Raw genomic sequence first — 18,973 nt, forward strand, 5'->3', positions numbered from 1 at the left:
AAGAAATAATTTATTAAAAAAATTAAGATAACAATTCATCCAAAAAGAAAAACAATTTGAATGACTAAAATTACAAAACTTTCTATCACTAAATTAACCATAAATAAAACACAAAGATTCGCCACTTTTGACCTAAACAAAGAAGAGACAATTACATTCTCAGTCCCATAAAAAGATTGGTATAAATTACGTATATACATAAAATCAATAAACTTAATACTCTCTTTTGGAATAATAATTAACGATGAGCTGTATTTATACATAATATATACGTATATACCTTCACACATTTACTACCTTGTCATATTATATTTGTTATATATATGACATGTACAAAAAAATAACTTTTTTCTTCTCTATCTTCACATTTTTTTTTCTTGAGAATATCATGTTATCACTTTCCCTTTTCTTATTCTCAAACAACAATGAGTAAAAACTTGAAAAAAAGAAAAGAAAAGGAAAAAGACGTTCTTCTTTGGTTGAAAATTCTATATATGAAAAAGACCAAAAATGCAAATCGTTAGGTGAAAAATGTCAATGAAATTTGAAAAACAATTCATTCATAGTACAAACTTTGGTTGGATAACTTTTCCAAATAAAAAAATTTAGTAGAGCAATAAGTAAGTAATTAAATTATTGAAATTATATAAAAGGCTCCACTAGTCTTGACTCGTTTCACTATTCCCAATAGGTAATCAAATTCTAAAAAATACTCAATTGAGATTAAATATGACAAATAAAAATGAACGAAGAAAAATAAAATATTGGAGGGGATATGGGTAAGATGCGCCATTTTTGTCAAACCTGATGAGGCCCACTTTAGCTTTCACGCGTGCTCTTGTAATCTGATCGAACGGTCAATAACTCACCCGCATTATACGGAAAACTTTTCTCTTTCTTCAATCCAACGGTTCAGATTTTCCGCCTTTGACTCTTTCCTGTCTCTACCCCTAAGGCTCAAACTAGTAGTCCCCTCCCTACCCCTGACCCCTACCCCTCTTTTCACTCGCATATCCCAATAACAAACCACGAGCTTCTTCTTCAACATTTGCATCACTCTCTATCTGACACTCACCTCCTCCCTCTCTAGAAAAAGTTTCAGAAAATCTAGTGAAGAAACAACAAAGATCTTTTTTTTCATTTGGGTATGTTCAAAGTTATTTTGTTTTTAGATTTGTTGCTTTAATCTTTGATTTGAGGTAGATTGGGTTGTTTCTGGGTTTGGGATTTTATCTGACTTGATGTGATGATGTGGGTATTTGTGTTCTTGGTTTAATTTTGTATGGTAAGTGAAGAAAGGAGAAAAAAATTAACCTTTTGAGGTTTTTAGATTCGATATGGTTTCTTGTATTGAATTGATTTTAGGTTTGTATTGATTCAATGATGTGTGTGGATGTTTGTGAATTTCATAGAGGGGTGATCTCTTCTACTCAACTTCTTTTGCATCAATTGGTGATTTTTTAACCATTTGTGATTTGCTGGGAATTTTAGAGTCCCAAGCCTTTGTTTTAGTTTTCGACAGCTTATTTGTATGAAGGAGTTTTATGTTTGTTTTAGTGTAAAGAATATTAGTTTCCTTTTGAAGGAAGCATTGTAAGTTGGTGTTTATTTCTATGAACTTTTAAAATGTTATGTTTTGCTATTTGTGTGCTTATTATTACTTTAAAGATGAGCTATTTGGGTACTTATTAATTATTATTGATATTTGGAGTTATGTTTTGCTATTTGTGTGCTTATTATTGTTAAAGACGAGCTATTTGTGTGCTTACTGATTCTTCTGGGTCGAGCTCGTCGCATCAGGCTTGCCTAGTGCGGGCTACTTCTCCTATGTGGTTTGTGAGCTATTGCATAGAAGTGGGGGTTTTACCCTGTGCGCACCCAAAGGGTAGCGGCTGCGGGTTTCCCTTGTCATAAAAATAAATAAATTGTGTGCTTACTGATTCTTCTGGGTCGAGCTCGTCGCATCAGGCTTGCCTAGTGCGGGCTACTTCTCCTATGTGGTTTGTGAGCTATTGCATAGAAGTGGGGGTTTTACCCTGTGCGCACCCAAAGGGTAGCGGCTGCGGGTTTCCCTTGTCATAAAAATAAATAAATTGTGTGCTTACTGATTATTATTGATATTTGGAATTATGTTTTGCTATTTGTGTGATTATTGTTAAAGATGAGCTATTTGTGTGCTTATTAATTATTATTGATATTTGGAGTTATGTTTTGCTATTCTGATAGTGGCTTGGATTGAAGACTATAATATACTGCACTGGACCAATCAACATGCCGTGGGCATTTTCTTCTCTGAGTTATTGTGTGAAGTGTGTGCGCTTTGTGGTATTCTTTCGCGTGATTCTGTAACCCATTTTTACTAGGTGAGATAGCCTCTTTTATTTCCTAAAATCTCTATCTGTCTCTTCAGCCCTTAATATTTTATTTGTCAGTATGTAAATATTGCACCTCTGAGGTAGAGGTAAGGTTTGGGTATGCTGTTGTTGTAGTATGTAAGTATTGCGGATTAACTATTCCTGTTGAGGATTTACTGACAGAACAGTAATACCCAAGAGATAAGAAACTGGTTACTGCCAAAAAGTATGTAGAAGAAGATAATTTTAGTTGGTTTGACAATAGAGAAATGGAAACTAAAGTTGTAGTGTTGTACTACATTAGTGTTAATCAGGTGATGAACTCATTAACTTTTTAGAGGATTGCATTACTTATTTGAGAAATAAGCTGTTGTGCTTGTATTGATGTTCTTTAATGTTTTACTCATTTGTGCTTGTTTGGTTTGACAGATTGCAAGATCTCTTTTTTTTCATATTTCTTGAAACTAAAGTCCATTTGGAGGTTGAGAATGTACATTGCGATTACCTTGAAGAGATACAGAGCAGTCAAAGAAGCTGGTGAGATTAAAATGCATGTGGGGAGTGTTGCTTATTACCAATTGATGCTAGTTTGTCAGGTAATTGTTCTTTTAGCTTTTGCTCGTCTTTTCGATTAAATTGGTATTCACTCTCCTGCACTGGTATCCAACTAAACTTGTACTGTTAAAAGGAAACGAAACCAAGCAACTAAAACTTAATTGAATGTTGTATGGGGTGATGCTTTTTGTGTTTCAGTTTTCAGTTTATGATCTGACTGGTATTCTGTGCCGGGTGCATGATCTTTTACTCACATTCTTTATATATAGACTTGGCTTAAACCGTAATGAAAATGTTAACACTATTCATCTTTCTATCAATATTTACTTCATCACTGAGGTTGAGTACAGAATGTTGTATAACCTCAATGTAGTATACTGCTATATAATTTCCATAGGCATCTTGAGATCCATACAGATGACTGCCTTTGTATTGAGATATAAATTTTGTATGCCTTCTGTATAATGCTCATCCTACCAAGTGTATGGTGGTTCCATTCACCCTCGAGAAAAGGAAAATAGTTGGATTATTTTCTAGGCATATAGTTTCCTTCTTTTAATATTTTTCTTTTCTTGTATTTGTTCTAAATTTATGACAACCCAATGATATGGTTCTTTGTTTTTTGTTTTTTTACAGGCTGAGTACTTCCGTCAGTTGCTTAAACCTGTAACGTAGTCTGCTAAAGTGAAAGCTTTGGGGAGGTTGGGATTGCTTGCTTCTTGTTGCTCTTATTCAGCAAAGCCTGTGGAAGTTGGGGTTTGTTGGTTCTCTTTCAGTGTATACGAAATCAGAATGACCTCATTAAGCACTGAATGTGGTTACAGTTGATTGGAATTGTCAGTGCTTTTTTACTACAACTAATACACCTTGAACGTTACTCTCGTTTGTCTGTGCCTTCTGTAACTCTTAGCTATTTTCATATTTAAAACTTTCCAAGTGGAAAACACATTTCTAGTCCAGTTTATTGGTTCTTTTGACTTAGTTACTCATGCCGAATAACTATCAATTTTCCCCTCAAAAGCCTTTTGTCTCTCTGGAAGACAATGCAGCTGGTGGTAATATATTCGATATTCCTGCTCCATCAGTCTTTGGTACAATGGCACTCCCTACTGGTTTCAAATCTTCTGTGCCCTTTCATGGTTTCGAAATTCAGTCCTCTGAGGCATGTCCAAAGAATTTCATCATCTTTGATCAGACTGATTACCGAAGCCAGATCATGTACCACCCTGCCATGGCCTCCAAGTTTCCATATCCTGATTTGAATTATAATTCAACCTGCTTCCAAGACGGCATGGAGAGAAAAATTGCAAACAATGAGAATACAGAAGTTTCTTCATATTTGAAGGAAGATTCAGATGATATAAATGCATTGCTCAGCTTGGAAGAGGAAGAACATGAGGAATATGATGAAGAAGAGGTGAGCACTGCACGCACCGATGCAAACTATGGATGCAGTTCCCCTGAATCATACTCAAACTATGATTGTCAATCCAAAAAGAGCAGAACCTCTTCTTTCAGGAAATCCTCTGGCAGTAGTACTAGCAATTGCAGTGAGAGAAAACGCCGGAAACTTAAGAAGATGGTCAAGGCATTAAAGGGAATCGTCCCTGGTGCCAGGAGGATGAATACTGTCACCGTTCTTGATGAAGCTGTCAGATACCTCAAGTCACTTAAGGTGGAAGTGCAGAAGCTTGGAGTCGATAATCTGAAGACATATGCTTGATCTCCTGTGTGGTATGGGTAACTTCGCTTCCTTTATCACCATCTCAGTCGAAGTGATTATGAACCCTAGTCATATCTTTTGCATATGTGAAGAACTTCTTACACCGTATTGCTGAGTTGCTGCTCTGGAGGGGGTAACGTAACGTAGAATATGGTCCTTTGTCCGGCGATAGGACAATAAGTCAGTCTGCTGTAGTAGCTAGCTGCTATATCTAATTTCTCATTCTAGCATATAATATGTTTCCACTAGTTGCAAACTCTATTAAGGTATTTGAATAATTTCTCCAATATGTGAAACTTTCACCTATTGGAGCTGCTGCTATTTGTTCTTGTTGTTCTATGACTTTGATGATTTGTTTAATGGATAATGGGTTGATGATTACACTTTATGCAAGCGTGTTATGGTCGAATCTCGAGTGTCTTTTTATTTTATTTAATCTTTGCATGCTGTGATCTTTAGTTACTTTTTTGTCTGTTGGGAATCATGAGACATTGGGATTATGTGTTGTGCTGTGTGATCCTCTCTGCTGCTCCACTTGGCTAGTGCTGTTACTGTAAAGTACACCACTTTAGTTTTGCTTTGGCCTATAAATTTGGATGATATGATTATGCCCTCAGAATTTCATCTTTTCAAAATTTTACTACCTTTTTTCAAAGAATGAAATGCTCTTATTTTACAAAGTTTCTGATTTGGCACCCACCCCTATATACTTTCTCGGACTTGTTCAGTTTGGAAAATCAAGAATTCAAGATTTAATTTACTACTCTATCATTTTGTGTTTATTTTACCATTGTTATTGAATGCTATGATTCATACCCTAACATTTCGATGATTTTTAATTAATAGGGGTGATATTGTAAAATTATCTTATTATTTATTATTTTTTTATAAGTGAAGTCAAACATGAATAAGTAAAAATTAAATATTTTACCGTTGAATTAGGACTTTTGATCCCCTCTTTACCCTTTCTTCCTCTCACTCAATTACTATTACAGTCCGTGTAGAGCATGAACCCAATAATACTATGCTAAATTTTAATACTATAAGTTTTCTTTTTATGAAAAAAAGGAATTATTTTCATTTATGTTTTGGGAGCCTAAAGAACATGTTTTTCAATAGATGGCACCAAAAGAGCATGCTCTTAAAAACATGTATCAAAACAGATTGTTTACCCAATATCATAATTATTTCATTGATGTAGCAAGTCAACTGCTATATTTCCTTTGTGATTTATCATTCCTTATGAATGTAGATATCAATAATAATTTGGAAATTCATTTCCATGAATTGGTTTGCGGAGTAATATGTCTTTTGGACGCCTGACACATCTAGACTACTCTTTAATTTAGTTCATGTTACTTCAGGGGATTAACTTTCACCTAAAAAAAATAATTAGGATAAAGTTTTTTTTAACAGAAAACAATGATTTGTTGAGCTAATGAGAGTTGATTTAAATTCTAGTAACTTCACACAGACACAATTTTTTTTTTTTATACTTTTGTTGGTTCCAACTGTTATGTAAGAAGGTAAATTTCAAAACAAACTTTATTATAAAAATATTTTATTTTTGTGGCATGGATAGTCCAAAAGCAAGGGATGGATCCACAGTAAATACACCTGATCACCTGTTACATAAGCACTGATGCAAGCAAATTAAAGGATAAAATTGTTAGACAACTCAAAATAATTCAAAGGATCTACAAACTCCTTTCCTTAACCAATGGAGTTGGATCAATTCATTGTAATTACAAAAATAACCTGATTGGCCTAATTAAGTTGCTTTGGAAAGTGGTGTGCTTATTTTTCATTATTAGAGTCAGGCGTTAAAACGGATATTTTTTAAACTCTAAACACTAGAAAGGACACTATCTAAAAACACATACTAAATAGATAGTTTGTCCATTTATGGGCGAACTCTATAACTATCATATTTTAATACTGTTATCCCCGTTAACTCTAAATTTATTCAAAATAATATTACACAAATTTTAAAGGTAGTTCGCCGACAAATGGGAGAACTAAGATTCTTTTTATAATTCCTCATGTGAATCTATATCTCTTTCTTTCTCACGTGAAGTTATATCTCTTTCTTCAACAATAAATATGGGTAGGGGTGTCATGGTCGGGTTGGTTCGAGTTTTTCAAATATCAAACCAAACCATTTGTGTCGGATTTTTAAATCTAAAAACCAAACCAAACCAATAAAACTCGGGTTTTTCAACTCCGGTTTTTTTTTGGATCTTTTGGATTTTCGAATTTTTTCGGTAAAGTATTCATACAAGCATATAATTTACTTGTACTTCAAATATTTCTTTAGTCCTACCAAAAATACAACTATCTAAGGTGTTTCTTAAGAAAATAACACAAATATTATATGAGTAATGATACTAAAATATCCAACAAAACAATAATAATAATGAAATCGCGTAAAACAAATATTGCAAATTAACAAGTCATAATGAAAATGATCATAATTTAAAAGTACTAAATCATGCTAAAATAAATTTAATAAGTATTAGTTACATGACTAAATATTAAAGGAAATTAAAATTAGATTATGTATTTGAATAAATCAATGTAAAACCAAAGAACAAATATTCAATATTGTTATCATTCTTAGTGTTGAATTGATTTTATTTTTGCATTAGTATTAATTTGATTTTGATTTAAGCTTTATTATAATTACCAACATCTGTGAACTATAATCTTTATTAAACCATTCAGAATTCTAAGTTTTAAACTTGAAATAATAATATATTAAAAAGATAAAAAACTATGAAAAAGTATAAGAAATATTTAAAAATTATATCAAAGTAAATATTTTTATGTATAAAATAAAATTTTAAAATTATATATATAATGTCGGGTTGGTTTTTTTTAGTTAAAACCAACCCAACCCAAATATAGTCGGGTTTTTTTTTCCAATATCAAACCAAGTCAAACCAACCACTAGTCCGGTTTTTTTTCTCGGTTTGCGGTTTGGTTCGGTTTTGTACACCACTAAATATGGGTTATTCACTCCACATTTTCTCATTTATCTTCTACTTTTTTATACTTTATATTTTGATTTTTGAAATTTGATAGCCATGTCTCAACAATCTGAAAAGTCTGTATATTCAATTGAATCAGATGTTTATAAATGCAAAGAGTATTGTAAAATGAAAATATCAAGCACTCCAAGAAATTCCGATGGTAAGTTTTGGAGTTGTTGTGCACACATTCAAAGATTAAAAAAATTAGGTTGTTCATGTCATTCCATATAGGCTCTATCTTATCCGGTATTATATAAAACAAATTAAATTTGACAAAAGAGGGAAATGAAGTTTCTTTAGCATTTGGAAACTATATTGAGCAGTGGAAAACAACAAGAGTACCATTAAGGTGTAATATATGATATCACCTATACTTATTTTGCTTGACAACATATTCAATCCTGGATCCAAAACTATTGCCAAACAAGCACATTTTGAAATTAAAAGTATATTTGATTCAATGAAGGATAATAATTTTAACACTTGAACATCTCATCGTTTGACTGATGCTGTATAGACGGCAAAAAAACGCAAGCAAAATCCAACAATTATAACAGCAAACATAAAAAGCTGTCAAGGGAAACTTGATGAGCAATTAGTTATAAAGGGATAAGCAATAGTGAGATACAACAGGAATCATGAAATAGAATTTTATGACGATTTTGTAACTTTACATATAGTGGTCCTCTACATGAATGTTTCTTTATTTTCATTCTTCTTTAAGCGAACTGTTTTGGTTTAAGGGTTTTTTTTTACTAAACATTGGAAAATGATAGTTTGATGCACGGAGCATCCTGCATTTTACCTCACAATGGTGTAACTAATGTAGGTAGCTTATCGTTAAGGGCCAATTTCACGACTCACATATAGATTACATAGAAACTACAACTCCCATTTTTTTTTCAATTTAATGATTTTTTTTTTCTGCAATCCAAAATTTGAAAAGAAAAAAATTAATAAAAACTCTCTAGTAGTAATTGAAAAAAAGAGAAGTTATTATTACCAGGATCAGTGATGGTCACCAGAGCACTATTTCTGAACCAACAAGAGATGGGTTATGGATTTGACTTATAATACATGTTCATAACATCAAAGGCATGGTTAATGGCAGAATTAGGGCTAATTAAGGAGCAACCAAACATTCTCTTATCATACAAAGCAGGTATTATCCTTCAACTGAGTGATAAGCCACGGATGCCGAAAGTGTAAAGTAGAACCCAACTAGTAACATTCATTCATCATATATACGGTAATTGATACGAGAGTCGTTTGGTTTCTAGTATATACATGTGTTAATTGACACATGTGATGCACGTGAGACACACAAAATACACATGTGATGTATGTGAGACGCATAAAATACACATGTGATGTACGTGAGATGCACAAAATGCACATCACATGTCACACACGAGATGGACGTGCAACATATACAAATACTTATTTTATTCAATATACTTTAGACATTTACTTAAGGGTAAACTTTAAGCCACCAATTCCATTAAACCGTCCTGAAAAAGTTAGTTACATCGTCATGATGGGGAGGTTGGGATTGCTTTGTCTTATTCAGAAAAGCCTGTGGAAGTTGCTCTTGTTGGTTTTCTTTCAGTGTATACAAAATCAGAATGACTTCATTAAGCATTACTGTTGATTGGAATTGTCAGTGCTTTTTTACTACAACTAATTGAAAACGTCCCAAGTGGAAAACACATTTCTAGTCCAGTTTATTGGTTCTTTGGTGCCAGCAGGATTAATACCGTCACCGTTCTTGATGAAGCTCTCAGATACCTCAAGTCACTTAAGATGGAAGCGCAGAGAGGCGGACCAATCCTTCCGGAAAATTACATTCTATATAAAGGTCAAATTTGTAAAATTCCTTGTGGTCCCGTGTTTCTAGTCCTAGTAACCTCATAATTATATATATTTACTAGAACCATTTGTTTGCAACAAATTTGAAAGTGATAGAAAATAAATTGCAATAAAAAAAAAAAGAAGAAACATAACTTTATTGATAAAGATTGCGGGTACAATTATATTTCTCCCTTGATTCTACTCTCCTAAGATTTATCCATGATTCCAGACCGTTAGTGACGTATTTCTCGAACTAGATGATTTAGGTTAGACCTCTATATGAATATTCCATCGATTTGCAGAATATTCGAGATTTCGATCTCTTTATGGAATTTTTGAGATGCCTTTTCAAGGGATTATAGTACCCTTTATATAGATATAAACTAGAGTTTAGGATTGAGTAGCCTCTAAGAATTCGAATCGAAACTGAGCACACCTTCTAGAGTCCCAGTTCGACAAACCTTGAAGCAGAGGGCATTTGTGTAGACATTGAAATTTTATGAGATCTACCAGACGTGTTCAATTATGTCAAGGAAAATGAGATTGTGTCAAGGTATTAATTATTCTGAAAAAATTGTTATGTATACATTATGTATCTTGTAAAATAAATAGTGTGTATAATTATATGATTAAGTTTAGTTAACTAACGAATTCAATTAGCTCTATTTATATACATAATCTTTCATTAAAAGAATATTTATGAATTTATTATAATTTTATATTTACATTATTGATTATGTATACATGAAACTATTTTGAATTCATTTATTTAAAAGTCTTATACATTTATGTATACTGTAACTACAGTATGTATACATTAGTTTGTATTTATTTTTGTATTCATCAGTCCATATTTACCTAACAAATGTGTATATATTTGTTTAAATCAAGATTGGCATACACTGATCAAAGTGTATTTACATGAGTAGAATTTGAAGTTGTTGGTGGAGATTAAAAAAATCGAGATCATCATACCAATTTTTTTACAAAAAATTTATGTGAACCTTTCTTACTCATAAAATTTATACCAAAAAATCAAAATCTAGAATCAAAACTATTGCCCAGAAAAGTTGAAAAACTTCAATTCCTAAAATCACGATTTTTTCTAATGATTTGAGCAAGAAAACACTCCAGAGTATATATGAAAGAGAAATTTATGAGAGAATAATGGATAAATATACAATTATATCTTGCATAATTAATTAGAGCAAATTAAGGAGCAGAAAAGAAAATCAAGGAGAGAAAAATAAAAAGAAAATATGGAGATATTTAAAAAGAAAAAAAAAAGAGACAAGAACGGGAAGAAAACGGTTTCAAATAATTAACAAGGAGAGAAAAAAAATTGGAACAATAAAATAATAGAATAGGAAATGAGTGAGAGAAAAATCAGATTTTTTTAAAGCTTTTCAAAATATGTGGCTTTTGGATGTCAAATATATTTTTTATTTTTTTTTACCAATAAACTAAAAGTAGGTCATTTATTCTCAATTTAGTCTATGAGTTGTCATGTTGCGTCATTTTTTCCTCCTTAAAAAATTGTAGCTAGAGATGTACTTTACTAAATTAACCTTATTAATGATGTTACAACACTTTGACTATTACTCACTTAATGTAACTATTTAATATTAAAGATACTATGAGAAATAAGTAATAAAACTTCATTAATTTGCTAAAATGGACAAAGACTAGAGGACTACAAGAGGTATTCCATGTTGTGATCAATTTTTTTTAGCGATTTTCCGTCTTTTGATCTTTGTTTCACTCAAGGACGAGTCGATAAAGTAGAATCGACGGATAGAATGGCAGAAGAAAGCATATCTAAGCATCTACATGACTCTATTGCATGCAAAACATTCCTCAATTACAGAATATAAACATCATCAAGAGTAAGGACACAAACAATGAAAAGAAAAAGGAATCGACATGCACTTCGTCTACCAGTGATGAAGTCGAAAAGGCTGATGAAGATCAAATGGTTGACGAACAACTTCATGAAGATAAAATTGCTTTATGTGCATTTGTATTCGCTTGTTCCGTTTCAAATTTAAATAATTTGGGAATATAATATGTATTCCCTTTTATAAAAAAATTACTTATGCTTGGATACAACTCATAACTAAACTATAGTGTATCTATCATTTTTCATTGGTTTTTATACATAAATTTTGTATTCATTCTAACTGTATGCCATCAAGTTTTGTAATTTTATCATCATTTTATTTTTATACTATGAATTGGATACAACTTTTGTAGTTCATTATATCATTTTGTTGGAATTCTGTGGAATACAACATATTTATGTATTTCTTATATTTGTATGCCCGTTAGTTTTGTATTTATGTCATCAAATTATATTCATCCTCGGAAGTGGATACAAAGTTTCTAGTTCATAATAGTATCTTTGCAGCTGATTGTGTGGAATATATACAACAAATTTTTTGTTTAGATACAACTTTTGTAGTACATAATATTATTTTGTGGGGATTATGTGAAATACTACATTTTTTTTTTGTTATAGTACTTATTTTGTATTTATTCTAATTGTAGGTCTACTAGTTTTGTATTTTTGTCATCAAATTGTATTCAACCTCGACAGTGAATACAAAGTTAGTAGTTCATAATAGTATATTTCTAGCTGATTATATGGAATACAACATAATTTTTGTTTGTGTTTCTTTTTTATTTGATTCATTCAAACGGTATGCCATCAAAAGTTTTGTATTTTTGTCCTCATGATGTATCTCAATATCTCTCTATTTAAATCTCAGTTTAAAAGTTTTTAAAATATTGTTTCCCATGATTTTCTCCTTTATGTTATTAACTAATTGTATTCTTTAAAATTAAACAAATGAAAAGTACATAATCAGCTCTATAGCAAAAGAAAAGATTGACATTTTTAATAAATATTGAAAATATGGCTAAGGGGTCCTATTAAATGCTAAAATATTGTCATTTTGATTTTTTTTCCAAAAGTGAACGTTGAAAAAAATGAAGAAGCAATAATGGACTAATGACTTTGGGCCGAGGTCTGTTGAGTCCATGAACCTTTTGGGCTATTTTTCTGTAAACAGAAAATGGGCTACTTTCTTTTATAAACTTCTTATTTTTTCGTATATAATTGAAACTTGCCCTTATTAATATCTACTATGGAGATGACTCAAATTTGCTATTTAATTACAATATTAACTTATTGTCAATCTACTGTGAAACAAGAAGTCAACAAAATCTAGAAAAAAATTAAATATAAGTAGATTATATTTTAATTGTTTTTTCCACAAAGTCGCCCTCGTTTTAATTACATAGTTATCTCAATAGGCTTGTTAATTAAAAACACAGCTATATAAAGCGCTCATCACAACTCAAGTTAGAAAATAAAAACATTTTATCATTCAGAATGACACTCTCACATAGCTCTGCTCCATTTCTGATAGTTTCCCTACTTTTGATCTCCGTCACATTAACAAGCGTAAAAGCCGATCTGATAAACGATATCTGCTCAAAAACACAAGAAAATGATGTATGCTTATCCGTTTTAAGGGAGGATCCTCGATCCAAGGATTCAAATCTTAAAGATCTTATGACAATTGCAATAGACTTGTCACAAAATAACACACAATACGTGCGTAATCTTGTTGCAATGTTATTTAATAAGGAGACAAATTCAACATTAAAGACGCGATATTCTTTGTGTTGGGAAAATTATAATGACGCTATTGCTAATCTTGGATATTTGCCAGACTTATTAAAGTCCAAAGATTATGAAGGTTTGAATATGCATGCTTCCGCTGCTCTAAGTGAACCTTCCAAGTGTGATGATAATTTTTCAGAACTACCTGTTGAACCGGCCCAGCTTAAAGTTGCTAATGAAAACCTTCGAGAACTTATTGATATTATTTTGGTCATTAACAAGCTACTGAAAGGTTGATGTATAAGAATTTAGAGATTTATACAAGACATTGTAATCAACCTGAAATATAAAAGTTTTTAAATCATAAAGTTATGTTTTTCGTTTTAAATTTAGTTCAAGCACTTATACTTGTTTAATAACGCCCCTTAGACATTATGTCTAGTGATATTAGTTCACAGATAAAAATGATTGGTATTTCTTGTTCAGAGAAAATCATATGTATTTCCATATGCTTTTAGAGGTTGGGCTCAGTGTAAATGAGTTGGTTTATATAAAAGAACTAGTTGACAAAGCAATTGACATGAATATAGGAGTAACAATTAACATCAATTAACACAAAATAACTTTAAAATATTTGGCAAAATATAGCCTAAACATAATTGGCACTAAGTAGTCAGAATGATGCCTAATTTTATGGGTTGATTTTTTTTAACCAACTGACGCTACTTAGTTAATTTAATTAGCACATTGTCCCTAATTCAATATATTTTTTGTTTTCATTTTTTAAAATGTTTTTTTCTTAACTAATCTAATTAGTTTATGTTTTTCTTTTTTGTTTTACACTTATTTCAATGTATTTTTTGTTTTCATTTTCTTAAATGTTTTTTTTTCGTTCTTAACTAATCTAATTAGTTTATGTTTTTTATTTTTTATGTAGTGAATTTTATTTAATTTTTTATGATCATTGTGTAAGTTTTTATTTTACTATATTTTTTTTTCTTTCTATTCTATGTTATTTATTCATATTGCAATAAATAGTTGTTTGTATTTAATTTTTCATTTATAAAATCAAGATATACTAAATTTCTTTAATTCTAACAGTTATATTTTTATCAAAAGTATAAATAAAATTTGTAAAGTAGCAAAAAGTTTTTTAAGGAATAAATTAATAAAATTATCATTTTTATTTATAATTTCCTAAGAAACGTGTAAGGAAAGTAGATAAATAAATTATTTATTAATTTTCACCTAGCTTGAATTTCAGAAATAAAAAATATCGTATAAATTGACGGAAAAAATATGTATTTACGTAGGTGTTATGGATATTTTTCATACTTTCCATGAATAAATTATTAAAGTATGGAAGTGCAAAATTTGAAACAATGATTGAAAAAGAAATCAAATAAAAAAAATAAAAAGTAAGAATGAGGGTGGAAACGTCATAAAGGAAGAGAAAAAGGAGTTTGGGCCATTTTTTGAAATGAGACTCAATTATCCACTTGTTAAAAAATAAATAGAATCTCATACAAGTTTTACTACATCATATTTATACCTCATTCATAATAAAAAATTTCAGATATACAAGTGAACAATGCAAATACTAAAGTAAAATCCTAATATATAAGTAGTAAAGTAAAGTATTAGTAAAATAAAGTAAAGTAATATGTATCTATAAACGGGCGCCGAAAAGAAATTAAATATATTTATATTTGTTGAAAATATCGACTTTGAACAAAAATGAACCTACCATGCTACTTCCTCTGTCCCTAATTATTTGTTCATTTTTCCTTTTATAGTTATCTCTAATTACTTGTCTATTTTGACAAATCTAGAAAGAACAACTTTTTTACCTATTATATCCTCAATTAATTACTATGAAAAAGGTAGAACTTTATGAAAACCTTAAATTTTTAATTCATCCACTTCATAATTAATAGGGGGTAAAATGATAAACTCACTATGTCAATAATTGTTTTCTTAATAGGTGTGTCAATTTAAAAGTGGACAAATAATTAGGGACAGAGGGAGTACTTAATAACTTAATTTGGACACTTTAAAAAAAAAGAGAAAAAAATTATCAAATTTTAATAAAAAAATTATTTATGTTACACGTGGCTATTTATGAATGGTTTGCTACTCTTTGTAAATTATCCAAATAAAGGATTTGGCTGATGAATGAGTTTTTCAAATTTAGCTGATATAATTAGTGACTTGACTCATTATTTATTGGTTATGTCTTAGAAGTGGTATGCCAAAACTGACTACGTTTTTCGTTAACAAAAAATTGACATGAGTGGGTACTTTGTGCCGTGATAGTGATATAGATGAGTCTTTTTCAAACATCAACGACACATTTAAGATTTAAAAATATATATATTTATAATTTTTCCCTTCTATAAAAATAATTCATTGATTCCCAAGTTCCATTTTAACATTATACTGCTTCAAGTCTCCCAATCAAACATACATATCGTCTATAAAATACTAGGTGCGATACACTTCATTATACGAAGAGACGAACTATGATTTTAAATGAGTGCATCTATCCAGTACAAGTTTATATTATGCAGACTCAAACATAGAATTTTCAGGCCTTTAAAAGTACAAATAATGTCAACAAAAGTATCTATTTAGAAGAAGCACAACTATCTTCATATATATGTCATATGTGCATATACATCTTAGATTAGTTTCAGCAGATTCGCTTAAGTATGTTAACATAGTAAACTTTTGATCTTCATTCCAAAAATAGATCTTGTAGAACACATTTTATCCTCTAGACTAGTATCTAATTTTTATTTTTATCATCGTAAAAAGAGCTTGATTTATCATCCATTACGGCATATAAAATGAAAAATTTATAAGATAAACAAGCTATGACATATGTATTCATGTAATAGTCCTTGAAACTTCCCTCATATGTGGAAGGAGGGTAAACAGTAAACTTTGGTTTGACTCCATTTGATTCGCGACTTGTTTTGTTTTAGTGAAGAAGATTGTATCCTTTAAAAATATCTTGCAAACTGTATTTCATAAGACATTATTAACAAATCACTGCAACGTGCAAAATACTTAGTGTTATTCCACCTGTACATGTAGAAATGAGAAGATGGAGGATCACGATGACGTACTGATTTCTTGTAGTCATGAGTACAAGAAAAATGACTTTTAGTGAAAGAAAATCCAGTTGTTAAAAGTCCAAATCTAAAAGCTCCGTCGTTGTTAACGATCGGATTGTATATCCAGTCGTTAATGACAACAATTAATCCAGTCGTCACACTTACTTACAACGTGCAAGCCAAATGAGGGATTCCCGTAAAGCTCAAGTTCAAGATCTAGTGTATCAATTCTTAATAGCATGTCATTTATCTTGTCCAAACATATACTATAAATTAAGCAAGAACAGACCTAGTAGTGAAAATTTTTGACGACTTGGTAAAAGTAGGGAATTCTCTATGTTCAATAGATATTGTTGAAAGCTTAACATAAACAACACCAATGATAAAATCACTATGTTCAATTGATTGAAAGCTCATTGCATCTACAAAACAACCACTTCAATTGAACGAACGTCCTATATATATATATATATATCCTTTCTTCTCTGGAACATCTGTCTGCACAAGAATGAAACAATTTACAAACAAAAGAATACAACCCTCAACAAGGTTTTGGAGTACATATTTTTAACAGAAAAAAAAATAAAAAATCCTCAACTACCAAAGCCAACACATATTACAGAAGAAATTGCTCAAAAAATCAATTATGCCAAAATATTCCAAGACCCTGTAAATCCAAGCCCTAGCAAGAGTCGATTTGGGAATCCAGAAGTTACCGCAAGAGTCGCAACTCATAATGGGGTTCCTGCGGTTATTTTCAAGTCTAGTGACTATTACGGGATAATGGGGAAATTTATGAGAACACGCCCTCAAATAGAGAAGATTCAATCAAAGCTTGCAGAGAAAATCACTGTCGTCAGAGGTAACGTATATGATTTTCCCACTGTGTTTTTAGACTTAAAAAACGTGTGGTATAAGAGGTCCATTGAAATCAAAGGTCAAATGATGTGGTTAGACTCCTGTTTGGGTGTTATTGTCGGGACTACCATACTTGGAACCATGTTAAACAAATCGTTGGACCAGTTGGGACGCCTCTAACTATGGACCTTGCAACTGATCACAAAACAAGACCTAGTATGGCAAAGGTGAGGGTGGAGGTCGATCTCACGAAGCCTAAATTAACCTCTGTTTTTGTGGGATCGGAAGATGATTCTTGTCCATTGAAAGGATACTATATGGCAGATCTGGGCAATAATATGGAAAAAACCAATATCAATGAGGAAAAATATAATACTATCAAAGGCAACAATGAAGCAACCGCTAGCTCTGATAAAGTGCGCAACAGCGAAGACGATCAACAAGAGAGTAAGAATATTGAACAGCACGGTTGGTATTACAAGGAATGATCTTGTGATTGAGGGAAAAAAAAGGTAGGAATAAGATGATTGAAGAAATGGAAAAGGAAGGTTCCCTCCTCAAGAAAATATTGGATAAAATCAAGAGAAAGATGCCAAAGAAAAGATCCAATGTGAAACTTAGACTTGGACCCGGAAAAGTTATAGTGCAGGAGATATTATTATTAGACATGAGGGCAATGAGATGGATCAACAACAGAGAAGTAATAAGCAGCTTGATGCAGAGAACTATGGTATTTCAAATCAGAACAATATGTATGTATGAAGAGGGCACAGGAGACAATATAGAAAGGAGTGTCAACGATCATGAAGAATCTTCTAGACTTCCAACGAATATTAAAAATTTGTCTACTATAAAATTAGTGGTAGATCTCAATGACAACATGATTGATATGTATAACTCTTGGGAGAAGGTGGATAACACGGATGAAAACAATACTGAGATCAATAAAGATGATTTTCAGAAGAAGGTGATGCACAACAACACATTAATGAGGTGTGTGACAAACATAACATGATCTGTCACCTGTCAAAAGGGGCAGGAGTAGACACAAAAGAGACAACAAGAAAGCAACTGTAAATGTTTCCAATGATTAGTCCAATTATTTGGAACATTAGAGGAGTAAGATCGAGAAAGGTCATTCACAGACTCAAGAGAATGGTTAACAAATACAAACTTGACATGATTGTTATTTCAGAGTCGATGTTTAGTAGAGATAAAGTGATGGGGTACAATAGATTTTTGGGCTTCAATTACTGAGTTCTAAGACCAATGGTCAAATATGGTGTTTTTGGAGAGATAATTGCACTACTATAATCATTCAGAATCATGTACAGTAACTCACTCTTACTATTCAAAGAGACCACAACAATCAGCAGCATTATGTAACTGCAGTTTATGCAAAATGTACCACAATTGAGAGAATTGAATTATGGAAGAGTTTGAAGGATCTTAATGTCGTTGATCCCAAAAGATTCAACAGAAGGATCAACATTTTAAAAAAATAACAGATCATCCTCCTCCAAAGAATAGTCAGAATCATTAAAATCCTCATCGTCAAATTCATCACTGTGTACCTCTATGTCATTTGCTAACAAAAAATTCTTTTTCATCTCATTGCGACATTGATTATCATCATGATAAAAATTCAAATGTTCAAAATATATCTCAACTACTCTGTCCTTTGGAATGCAAGTAACAACTTTAGCGGCTTCCATATTACTCCCAACTAATCGAACCTTATAAGAGGTTAAACCATACTTGTGCCAAAATACCACAGATTCCTTGTCATAACCGCATTGCTCGGCCATATTCTTAAAATCTATTAGATTAATCATTGTACCGTCGACATAATC

The 18,973-nt window shown here is 31.3% G+C and overlaps 1 protein-coding gene across 1 annotated transcript; it reads left to right on the top strand.

Moving 5' to 3' along the window:
- Nucleotides 1-961: 961 nt before the first annotated feature.
- LOC102592780 (transcription factor bHLH144) lies at nt 962-5,020 on the top strand. Its single transcript, XM_006365507.2, has 4 exons — nt 962-1,145; nt 2,227-2,363; nt 2,784-2,950; nt 3,546-5,020. The coding sequence occupies exon 4, from the start codon at nt 3,898-3,900 to the stop codon at nt 4,630-4,632; it is 735 nt and encodes a 244-aa protein (XP_006365569.1). The 5' UTR covers nt 962-1,145; nt 2,227-2,363; nt 2,784-2,950; nt 3,546-3,897; the 3' UTR covers nt 4,633-5,020.
- Nucleotides 5,021-18,973: the final 13,953 nt, after the last annotated feature.

The sequence above is a fragment of the Solanum tuberosum genome, unplaced genomic scaffold (genome assembly GCF_000226075.1).
Source record: "Solanum tuberosum cultivar DM 1-3 516 R44 unplaced genomic scaffold, SolTub_3.0 scf00552, whole genome shotgun sequence".
In the NCBI taxonomy this organism is placed as follows: Eukaryota; Viridiplantae; Streptophyta; class Magnoliopsida; order Solanales; family Solanaceae; genus Solanum; species Solanum tuberosum.